We start from the raw sequence: 12734 nt of genomic DNA, 5'->3' as shown, positions 1-12734 counted from the left end.
TAGAAATTGCATTTAAGGGGCATGATGTTAACATTTCTGTAACAATATGAATTATTAAGACAAAAAAGACAGATATTCTTACATTCCTTAGGTTTTAACATACAGGGCTACTATTATCATGGTAATCTAGAGTATATGATCATGGAATTTTCTGACAGTAAATGTGGCACTTACCCATTCGAAGACATTCCAGAGAAGCCTGGCCCCAGTTCCTTGTAAATGAAGATTCAATATAGTAGCAGTGACCATGGAAAGGAATCCATGCTGAGTGCTCTGTCTCAGGGCATCTACCAGGCAGCTGTGGGGGTTCAGTGGCAGGGATTTCTGTTAATAAAAAGATATTTGAAATAAATAAGATCTGAAGCTTCTGTAGTACACAGAATAAAATATTAACAATTAAGAAAATTTTCATCATCTGTTATTATTTTTTTTAAAGCCCTAATGGTAATCATTTAGATCTACCATTTCTATTACTGAGATTTCTTTTTACTTTATCATTATTTTATTTTTAAAATATTTAAATAGAAGTTATTGTGGTACAATGGCAATCAACCACATTCATAATTAAGAATATAGATCTACAGATACCTACAAAGATGTTAGTAAGTTCCCCAAAAATAATTTGCAAAGTGAGTCTTCCTGGAAACTCTTCATTTTCTAGGATCCTTGCCCCTATAAAACCATCTTAGCTGTGACTGACATTGATGTTAAAACTAAGTGCTATAGGTAGAATTTTAGGACTTTATCACTGTCCAAATTCAACTATATGTTAAGACTTTATCACTGTAATATCTCTGACTCCAATGAATCTGCATTGTTGTTCATTCACTAACTCACATCTAATGCTTTGTGACTCCATGGACTGCAGCACCCCAGGTTTCCTGTCCTTCCCCATCTCCCAGTGTTTGTTCAAACTCAAGTCCATTGAATCGGTGATGCCATCCAACCATCTCATCCTCTGTCCTATCCTTCTCCTCCTGCCCTCAATCTTTCCCAGCATCCGGGTCTTTTCCAATGAGTCGGCTCTTTGCATCATGGGGCCTATGTATTGGAGCTTCAGCTTCAGCATCAGTCCTTCCAATGAGTATTTGGTTTTGATTTCCTTTAGGACTGACTGGTTTGATCTCCTTCTTGTCCAAGGAACTCTCAAGTCTTCTCCAGCACCACAGCTTGAAAGGATCAATTCTTTGGTGCTCAGCCTTCTTTATGGTCCAACTCTCATATCCATATGTGACTACTGGAAAAACTATACCTTTGATTATAAGGACCTTTGTCAGCAAAGGAATGTCTTGCTTTTGAATATGCTGTCTAGGTTGGTCATAGTTTTTCTTCCAAGGAGCAAGTGTCTTTTAATTTCATGGCTGCAGTCACTGCATCACTGACAGTGATGTTGGAGCCCAAGAAAGTAAAGTCTGTGACTATTTCCACTTTTTCCCTATTTATGTGCTGTGAAGTGATGGGACTGGATCCACCATCTTAGTTTTTTGAGTGTTAAGTTTTAAGCCAGCTTTTTCACTCTCCTTTTTCACCCTCATCAAGAGGCTCTTTAGTTCTTCTTCACTTTCTGCTATTAGAGTGGTATCATCTGAATACCTGAAGTTGTTGGTATTTCTTTCAGCAGTTTTGATTCCAGCTTGTGCTTCATCCAACCCAGCATTTCGCATGATGTACTCTGCATATAAGTTAAATAAGCAGAGTGATGAATACAGCCTTGGCACACTCCTTTCCCAATTTTGAACCAATCTGTTGTTCCATGTCCAGTTCTAACTGTTGCTTCTTGACCTGCATACAGGCTTCTTGGGGAGCCAGGTAAGGTGTTCTTGTATTTCCATCTCTTTAAGAATTTTCCACAGTTTATTCTGACTCACAGAGTCAAAGGCTTTAGCATAGTCAATGAAGTAGAAGTAGATTTTTTTCTGGAATTCTCTTGCTTTTTCTATGATCTAAGAAAAGTTGACAATTTGATCTCTGGTTCCTCTGCCTTTTCTAAATCCAGCTTGAATATCTGGAAGTTCTTGGGTCACCTACTGCTGAAGCCTAACTTGGAGGATTTTGAGCATTACCTTGTTAGCATGTGAAATGAGTGCAACTGTATGGGAGTTTGAACATTCTTTGGCATTGCCTTTGGAATTAGAATGAAAACTGACCTTTTCCAGTCCTGTGGCCACTGCTGAGTTTCCAAATTTGCTGGCATACTGAGTGCAGCACTTTAGCAGCAGCAGCATTTAGGATTTGAAAAAGTTCAGCTGGAATTCCATCACCACCACTAGCTTTGTTCACAGTGATGCTTCCTAAGGCCCACTTGACTTTGCACTCCAGGATGTCTGGCTCTAGGTGAGTGACCATACCATCATGATTATTTGGGTCATTAAGACCTTTTTTGTATAGTTATTCTGTGTATTCTTCTCACATCTTCTTAATTTCTTCTGCTTCTCTTGCTACTGCTAAGTCACTTCAGTCGTGTCTGACTCTGTGCGACTGACTCCATAGATGGCAGCCCACCAGGCTCCACCGTCCCTGGGATTCTCCAGGCAACAACACTATAGAGTGGGTTGCCATTTCCTTCTCCAATGCATGAAAGTGAAAAGTGAAAGTGAAGTTGCTCAGTCGTGTCCAACTCTGCATGACCCCATGGACTGCAGCCTACCAGGCTCCTCCGTCCATGGGATTTTTCAGGCACGAGTACTGGAGTGGGTTGCCATCTGCTTCTCTTAGGTCCTTGCTATTCTGTCCTTTATTTTGCCCATCTTTGCATGAAATGTTCCCTTGGTATCTCCAATTTTCTTAAAGAGATCTCTAGTCTTTCCCATTCCATTGATTTCCTCTTTCTTTTCATTGTTCACTCAAGAAAGTTTCATATCTCTCCTTGCTATTCTCTGGAACTCTGCATTCAGTTGTGTATGTCTTTCCCTTTCTACTTTGCCTTTGGCTCCTCTTCTTTTCTCAGCTTTATGTAAGGCCTCCTCAGACAACCACTTTACCTTCTTGGATATCTTTTTCCTGGGGATAGTTTTGGTCACTGTCTCCTATACAACGTTACGAATCTCCATCCATAGTTCTTCAGGCACTGTGGCTACCAGATCTAAACCCTTGAATCTATCACCTCCACTGTGTACTCATAAGAGATGTGATTTAGGTCATACTGAATGGTCTAGTGGTTTTCCCTACTTTCTTCAATTTAAGGCTGAGTTTTGTAATAAGGACCTCATGATCTGAGCCACAGTTAGCTCCAAGTCTTGTTTTTGCTGACTATATAGAGCTATCCATCTTCAGCTGCAAAGAAAATAATCAATCTGATTTCAGTATTGACCATCTGGTGATGTCCATGTGTAGAATCATCTCTTGTGTTGTTGGAAGAAGGTATTTGCTATGACCAGTGCATTTTTTTGACAAAACTCTGTTAGCCTGTGCCCTGCTTCATTCTGTACTCCAAGGCCAAACTTGCCTGTTACTCCAGGTATCTCTTCACTTCCTACTTTTGCATTCCAATCCCCAGTGATGAAAAGGACGTCCTTTTTTGGTGTTAGTTCTAGAAAGTCTTGTAGGTCTTCATAGAACTGTTCAACTTCAGCTTCTTTGACATTAGTGGTTGGAGCATAGACCTGGATTACTGTGATGTTGAATGGCTTGCCTTGGAAATGAACCAAATCATTCTGTTGTTTTTGAGATTGTACCTAAGTACTGCATTTTGGACTCTTTTATTGAATATGAGGACTACTCCATTTCTTCTAAGGGACTCTTGCCCCCAGTAGTAGATAAAATGGTCATCTGAATTAAATTCACCCTTTCCCATCCATTTTAGTTCACTGATTCCTAAGATGTCGATGTTCACTCTTGCCATCTCCTGCTTGACCACATCAATTTAACTTGATTCATGGACCTAATATTCCAGGTTCCTATGCAATATTGTTCTTTATAGCATTGGATTTTACTCAGTATCAGTTATATCCACAACGGGGCATCATTTCTGCTTTGGCCCAGCCTCTTCATTCTTTCTGGAGATATTTCTCCATTCCTCCCCAGTAGCATACTGGACACCTACTGACCTGGCAGGCTCATCTGGTGTCGTATCTTTTTGCCTTTTCACACTGTTCCTGGGATTCTTGAGGCAAGAATACTGAAGTGGCTTGCCATTCCCTATTCCAGTGAACTACATTTTGTTATAATTCTCCCTCATGACCTGTCTGACGTGGGTGGCCCTACCCATGGCTCAAAGCTTCACTGAGTTACACAAGGCTGTAATCAATGTGATAATTTTGATTAGCTTTCTGTGACTGCTGTTTTTGTTCTGGAGGCTGTAGGACTATAGTTCTTGCTTCTTCTGTCTGTCCTCTGATGGATGAGGATAAGAGGCTTGTGCAAGCTTCTTGAGGGGAGAGACTGGCTGCAGGGAAAACTGGGTCTTGCTCTGTAGGCAGGTCCATGCTTAAATCTTTAATCATGTCTGCTGATAGGTGGAGCTGAGCTCCTTCCCTGCTAGCTGTTTGGCCTGAGGCGACCCATTCTGATAAAAGTATTTTGATACAGCTGTGTTGTCAATATCAAAAGCAGTCATAATTTCCTGAGGACTGTGATATCATAGACTCAGAGGATAATCCCAAATAATAAAACAAATTAGATATGTAAAAATAAACTCCAGCAATGAAGGAAATTTTCTCTCTCTGACCTATATATATTTGTTTATTGCCAAGTCAGTCTTTGGTTAGGTGAAGGAATATGTTTTCCCTTATCCCTAAGTTACCCCAAAACATATGACTGTTTAAGAATATCAACGGTGGTTTGTATTAGCTTATTGAGAAAATTTCAAACCCTTGACTGTTTTTGTGTACTCGATTACCATCTGATCTTTTGCAGAGAAAATAAAAGCTTTCATTGCACTGTGCTGTCTTCCAGTAGCCATCAAGATCCATATAAGCACATGCTGACTTCAGTCTGGGCTCATCAGCAGCCCAATTAGTGTACCTCACCCTCCATTTATCAGTCCAAATGTAGTCATTATTGGTCTGTAAAGAATAAAAACAACCATTAACATCAAGCCCAGAGTCATTTAGAAAATACCAAAAGAACCCAGTGAGGAGTAAAAAGTTATGTTTAAGACTGTGATTTGACAAGGAGTCTTCAACATTTGAGAATAAAAAGATTATAAATTACTTCTACCAACTCAAATTCAGGAAATGCAGCCTTTCTTAAGAAGAAAACTACTTCTTAAAGATACTCATGAAGACACCATTAAAAGCTATTTTGAAAAACACCGGCTTAAAAACCTGTATCTTATTCTAGAAAACTCTATTTGCAGGCTTTCAGTGCAAAAGAGAGATTTTATCCTCAGAACAATATCTATTATACTATCATTGAAATGATAATAGAGATTAAGTAGTTTTTATTGAACTCATCCACCCTTGAGAGAAACATGTACCTCTTTTAATCTTACTGTTTGACTGTTAAAACAGGGCCAATGACAAATGACTGTGCAAGGTGACATGAGTGGATAAGAGAGGAGCTTGGGTCTCCTGCCTTCCAGTTAGGTGTCTCTCAACCATAAGGAAACATGATTGTATTTTTAAAAGCTAGTTGTTTTGTTCAATTTGCATACTCAAATTCTTATTTAAACAAATTTATGGTCACATACAAATTAATTGATAACATCAAACATTTTCTTATCAGTGATATATTTTTAACAGTCTAAAAGAGATTTTACAGGTAAAGCCTACATTTTACAGATTCAGATAACTTTAATCAGAGATAAGTACTTTTTTTGGGGGGGAGGGGCTTCCCTGGTGGCTCAGAGGTTAAAGCGTCTGCCTGCAATGCAGGAGACCTGGGTCCGATCTGTGGGTCAGGAAGATCCCCTGGAGAAGGAAATGGCAACCCACTCCAGTGTTCTTGTCTGGAGAATCCCATGGACGGGGAAGCCTGGTGGGCTATAGTCCACGGGGTCGCAAAGAGTTGGACACTACTGAGCGACTTCACTTCACTTCAAGTACATTTTTAAACCATTCTAACAGTTATCACTTTCTAACTGCATTATTTAATTTACCAATGCAATTACCAAAGATTTAATGACAAAAGCAAAAGCATATGGTATTGCAACTTAGAATTTTGTAGTATTATACCATGTTTAATCAAATAATTACATAATCATTAACTCCATAGATATAATAAATATAACAGTATTGTTTTAGTTATAAATGTTAGTATAATGGAAAGCTATTTAAGCTTTCTAACAATAAATAAATCCCTATTTCAAACTCTTAAGAGCATTGCAACCACAGCTGTGAGAAGAAAATATATGAATTAGTATGCAAATTAGTTACTAAAAATAGATTCAACATAGATGTAAAAATGTCATGCTTAAGTTTAAACACAAAAATCATTGTGGAATTACTTAGATTTTTTTCCTGCATTTTATTTATTTATTTATTGGAGTAGAGTCATTTTACAATGTTGTGTTAGTTTCTACTGTACAGCAAAGTGAATCAGCTGCATGTACATATAGCCCCTCTTTTTTGGATTTCCTTCCCATTTAGATCACTATAGAGCATTGAGTAGCTTCCTGTGCTATACAGTAGCTTCTCACTGGTTACCTATTTTATACATAGTATCAATAGTGTATCTATGTCAATCCCAATCTTCCAATTCATCCCACCCCTCTCTTTCCCCCTTAGGGTCGGTATGTTTATTCTCTACCTCTATGTCTCTATTTCTGCTTTGTAAATAAGATCATCTGGAACCACTTACTTTTAAATGTTCACTACACACACCCTAACTCAGGAAATAGTCATTGCATGATGTATAAAATTCCATCTCTGCATCCAGGTAGAATAAGTCCTATAAAGTCTGAGACCAGTCTGCTTTCCAGTTTTATCCCCTTCTATCTTTTCTCTCTTCTTGGTACTCCTTCCTTCCATTCCGCCATCCTAGACTATATCTATAAAGTTTGATTTTCTCTGAGAAACTCTCTTGGTCCTCTCCCCTGGCACAAATGATCCTTTTCCTCTCAGGTCACAGCACTTTGTCTATATCCCTTTTTGACACTTGTATTATCTCCTAATTACTTATTGACATCTCTGTTCATTGCACTAGGAAGTTTACTGACTGACTAGTTAGATGGATAGACATATGGGTGGAGGAGAGATGGATCTCATGGTGTCAGAGAAGACTCATTTTAGGAAAATTTTGGCAACGCCAGCACCACTCTTAGTTCTGAACCTCATCCCTCATTCTACCCCATCCTCTGCCAACCTTCTATTCTGTTATAGAATCCAGAGAACTGACTGCAATGAAAATTATCCCATATGAATAGAAGCTGCACAACTTCAGAAAGGATAACAACTCTAGAATGATTTACCACAAAAAATAGGAAGAACCCCTCATTGCCCAGGAACTACGCCCCTGATGTTTTCTTTAACTCCTAAGGCATAGTTGTAATCATGACACTAAAAAGACTTAATGCATGAAACTGAATAGATGCAGAATCTAACTTTAATATTCAAAAGCACTATGAGGGTTAATATTAGTTGGATAAGTCTTAGTTTGATTTCGGACACACATCACTAACTTGCCAGATCCTTGAAGGCACCATGCAGTAGAAAAATTGGGTCTCATATATGTTAGTATCGTTTTCTTTTTTTAATTTATTTTTAACTGGAGGAGTATAATTGCTTTACAATATTGTGCTGGTTTCTGCCATTCAACAACATGAATCAGCTACAAGTATTAATAAATCCCCTCCTCCTCAAGCCTCCCTCCCAGTCCACCCCTCTGGGTTGTCACAGAGCACCTGGCCGAGCTCCCTGGGCCAGACAGTAACTTCCGAGTAGCTATCTGTTTGCACATGGTAATGTATATATGTCAATGCTACTCTCTCAATTTGTCCCACCCTCTCCTTCCCCGCACCGTGTCCACAAATCCATTCTCTATGTCTGCATCTCTAGTCCTGATATGCCAACAGGTTTCTCAGTATCATTTTTCTAGATTCCATATATATGCATTAATATACGATATTTGTTTTCTCTTTCTGATTTACTTCACTCTGTATAATAGGCTGTATAATAGGCTCCAGGTAGCAGTTGCTCTCACATAATAAGTATTCAACAGAATGAACAAAAGAGAAATCAGATTCAATTACCATTTATCAGTCATGTCAAGTCACGCATGTTTCCAGCATCTTACCAAGTTACTGTTGAGGGCAATCCATACAGGTTCATTCAGTGTCTGCATGTGCATCCAGGCAAAAGCATTACTATAAGGATCTAGAATGCTAGCGATGTGGGAAGTGTGCATCTTGCAGTAATCATCAGCTTCATGCCACTGCAGCTTTAATTTCATAAGCGAATAGCTACTTTCACCATATTTAATAAAACCATCTGTCGGAATTGTTGTTGGAGAACTCGGCAAGGAACGGTCTGGAATAAAAAGAAATATTTTCACTAACACTAAACACAATTTGAGTGCCATCAGCACATGACTTCTATATTTCATGCATCCTAAAAAAGAATCTAAAAAGCCCAAATTCAAACCATTGATGTTAAACACGTTTTCATGAGCCATTTCAAATGAGAACACAGTTCTGTTTTTTAATCAGTATGCCTGATTGAAGTCATTTCTAAACTCTATTTAGAATATTAAGAGAAATACATGATCAAGTTTCTAAACTATACAACCAAAAAGACTTATAAATACAGTGAGATCTAGGGTTTGAATGAAAGAAATGCCACAGTTTAAACCCACAAATTAGAGGATGTCTATCAACCTGTCAATACTAATCTTTTTTTTTCCCCACGTTGATTAAATATTAAGATCGAGAATAGTCTTCTTCTCCTTTCCCTCCCCCATTCTGTTCCATTCTACCCATGGAATTTGCATTTATATCTATTTGACTTCATCTGTGTGACTTCATCAGTGATTCATGTACCTTCAAGAGACTGGTTTATGCTCTGAAGTGAAGCCATATAACAGTTGCCAGTTCATTTAACCTTGATGTCAGGATCAAGCTTTATTCTTATGATGAGTAAGAGCATTTTATCTCCATGCCTTATCCAAACTGCAGCCTTTGCAAGTTAGAGTCACCCTAGCTTTCTGATCTTTCCTCCTCTATCTCTTAGAGTGGGTTTCTAATAACTACTCTAGACCCACCCAGACTTTGATCAAGACTCCAAAGAATCTTGTTTCTGTGTGCCTTAGTGGATGCCCAAGAGCAGAACAGAGGTCAGTGAGTAACAGCCAGAGGGTGAAATCTGGCCTGTTGTCTGTCTTTATATAGCCCTTGAGTTTTTTAAATGGTTGGGGAAAGAAACCAAAGAACAATATTTTGTGACATGTAAACATTACATGAAATTCAAATTTGTGCACATAAATAAGGTTTCAGTGGAACTCAGCCACGCTCGCTTGTTTATGGACTACGATCGCCCACGATCACAGCAGAGTTGAGTCACTGCAACAGAAACTTTACGGACAGCAAAGCCTGCAATATTTATAATCTGTCTCTTACAGGAAAAGGTTGCCAACTCTGATCGAGGGCTCCACATATCCTTGCCTACCAATGTTGTCTTGGCCAGTTCTCTGATCTGTTCCACTGTACACCAACCCAACCCACCACGTGCCTTGTTCTGTCACCCCACGAATGCCAAACTTTCCTTTGATGACTCAGAGGCAGCAATTTTGATTCAGTAAAGAGGGAGGGCAACCTCCCCTTTCTTCTGCTGTTGCTGCCATCGTGTGTTGGTACAATAGCATTAGCCCAAGAGCCCCAGCCCAGGATCCTTACGTGTTACAGCCAGCAGGAAGTCAAGTCCTATCTTTCCCAGCTTGAGGAGAGCTGGGTTTGTCTTAGTATCATTGGAACAGCTTTGGTCTGCTAAAAGTGACAAATGAAGCTTAAGATAAAGCTTTACAAAGCTGTATTAAAGCCTATATGCAGCCAGGAAATTAGCTCCCTTGTCTAATTAGCTTATTTATTAAAACATTCATAGAAAAAATTGCAAGGAAAAACTAAACTTTTGAGAGGTATTTTCAGGTGCTAAGATTAAGGGTAATTTTTTCTTTTTATACTTTTCTGTATTTTCTAAAATTTCATCAAGGAACATGTGTTTATGGATTGTGTAAGTGTTTTTTAATTCATATATTCATATGTATTCATTCATGTTTTTATTTCTATATTTTTATATATTTACATGAATATAGTCATTCATTTTTATTCATACATATTCATATGAATAAAAACACTATTTTATCTTTATTTATTTTATCTAATTTTTTTAAGGCCATACCACGTGGCTTAAAGGATTTTAGTTACCAGACCAGGGATGGAACCTGTGCCCCCTGCCATGGAAGCACAGAGTCCTAACCATTGGATCATCAGAGAATTTTTGAGAACAACAGTGTTTAAAAAAAATACTGAACACATGTTCTTTGCTGAAATTTTAGAAAATATAGAAAAGCATAAAAATGAGAAAAAATTACTCAGAATTTAATCACCTCAATAGTTTAGTATTTCCTTATAATTTTTATATATATAGAGAGAGGTATTATATAATGTATACAATATAAGTATAAATATATAGAGAGAGAGAGACAGTGTGTGAGAGACAAATTTTTTAAAAATCCAGAAAAATACAATAGTACAATGAAGGAACTAAAGTTCTTAATCCCACGATCCACACACATCCACTATTTCTATTTTGATGCATTCCCATAGCTTTTATGTTCTTATTTGTTTAAGACAGTTCAAAGTGTTTTTTTGCATCATCAATAGTCTGTAAAATTTTATATTCTGCCTTTTTCACTTTCATACTGTCAACCTCTCCTTAAACCTAAATGATTAAAAATCTTAGAGATATTTTTTGTTGGCAGCAAATATCCAATCTCTTATGTTTATAGGAAGAAGAAAAAAATGATTTTAAGTTAGTCTAGGGATTATCATTCACTCTTGGAAGGGGTCTCCCTTCTTTCCCCCAAGACCAGAAACATAGAGGTGTCACTGGTGGCCTAAGGATCTGGTGCTCGAAGGGCATAACAAAGTGAGAGCTGCGACCATGGCTTGGACCAGCTTTTGGATTAATAGAAGGCTAGAATTTCTGCAGAACTTTCCAGTCATCTGAAGATATCAGTAGTGATTTTCACTCATTGTTCCCTGATTTCCCAGAAAGAACAGAAAAATTTGTTAGATCTGGGACAGCATGTACCTTCCAACTCAAACACCTCTTAAGAGCTCTGCTCAGGATGACAACAACCCACCTCATCTCCAACCCGTGTCTCTAACCCATCTTTTATTTTCTGATCTTCTTCTTAAGTAGCTAAACACTTTCTAATTTCACTTGAAACTAAAATGTACATAACTACAATCTAGATTCTTTGTCAATATCCACATATCTGTTCTATTTTCCTTGAACCATAGTCAGGCTTTCTAAGGTAAAAAAAAGGACCATAAGTAAGACAATTACTTTTCAAAAAAAATAGAATACATAGCAAATACTGAGACATATATGATGTTTGGGGTCAATGGTTCTCAAATTACATGAATTTAAATGAGATGTCCCCACTCTTTTTTTTTTTAAGCAGAGGTAAGCAAACATCCCAAATTTCTATCAAAATTAGAAAAAGTTTCAACTTCAAGTTTAATCCATGCAGATTTTCTGGTAACAGATGAGTGAGCGCATTCATCAATAAATTATAGAAAATATCCTTCTTGTCTGTCACAGGCATCCCTGGATGAACGTGTGAATCAAATAAACATATTGATGTGCGAGGGGTCACCTTTTTTAAGCAAAAACTTTTTTAGAGCAGTTTAAGACTCACAACATAATTGAGAAGAAAGTCGTCCTTAAAAAATATGTAAGAGCCCCACCTCTTACAGGCTGGTGAGGTCTGTTAGGACTTACCAGGGTGTGTCTGGCATATATAACCTCGCTTACTGTCGCAAGTGTCATCCATCCACTTCCCCGCATCCCTTGTGTTCCCTCCAATAACAACAACACAGTCAGCCTGTATATTCATGGAAGAAAAAAAAGCCAAATATGAACCAAAAATTATTTAAACCAATCATTAAAAAGCAGGAAAAAAAATCCTTAATCCCTAACCTCCAAATTTTAGGATAGTCCTAATTCATTCAAGGCAAAAGGAGAAGGGGGCAGCCGAGGATGAGATGGTTAGATAGCATCACTGACTCAGTGGACATGAATCTGGGCAAACTCCAGGAGATAGTGGAGGAAGAGGAGCTCATATGCTGCAGTCCATGGGGTGGCAAAGAGGTCAACATGACTCAGTGACTGAACAACAACAATTCATTGACAGCACGTTCGATTCATCCTGACTTTCCACACTATTGCACCAACTTCCATGCAGATCCCTCACACTGAACTCTTGCTATTTTAATTGAAAATTAAGTCAGTTCAGTTCAGTTCAGTCGCTCAGTCGTGTCCAATTCTTTGCCACCCCATGGACTGCAGCATGCCAGGCTTTCCTGTCTATTACCAACTCCTGGAGCTTACTAAATTTGGGGGCTGGTTCTGAGAAATGTTGCTATCAGAAATGCCCAGAAAGCTACCACACCTTTCACTATGGCCAGAGTCATCTTTTCAGCCTCCCTGCCTCCAGCCTCATTATCCCATGAGCCTTAACTATCTGGAACCCTCTAATCCTACATTTCCAAGATTCTCCATTCATCCCTTCTTAGCTATTATCCTTCATTATCCTGGCTCAGCATCTCTGTTCTAAGCCAGGAAACTGTACAGCAC

General features: G+C 38.3%; 1 protein-coding gene across 2 annotated transcripts in view; it reads right to left on the bottom strand.

The window, feature by feature from the left end:
* MRC1 (mannose receptor C-type 1) overlaps positions 1 to 12734 on the bottom strand; it is a 113804-nt gene that overhangs the window by 13912 nt on the left and 87158 nt on the right. For both annotated transcript variants that reach the window (XM_061436158.1, XM_061436159.1), the window contains 4 exons: positions 11880 to 11982; positions 8173 to 8405; positions 4838 to 5003; positions 175 to 324 (listed from right to left, as the gene is read on the bottom strand). In XM_061436158.1, the coding sequence (XP_061292142.1) occupies positions 175 to 324; positions 4838 to 5003; positions 8173 to 8405; positions 11880 to 11982 (652 nt within the window). The remainder of the gene's footprint in view (positions 1 to 174; positions 325 to 4837; positions 5004 to 8172; positions 8406 to 11879; positions 11983 to 12734) is intronic.

Source organism: Bos javanicus, chromosome 13 (genome assembly GCF_032452875.1).
Source record: "Bos javanicus breed banteng chromosome 13, ARS-OSU_banteng_1.0, whole genome shotgun sequence".
NCBI lineage: Eukaryota > Metazoa > Chordata > Mammalia > Artiodactyla > Bovidae > Bos > Bos javanicus.
This window is presented reverse-complemented; position numbering and strand designations above follow the sequence as displayed.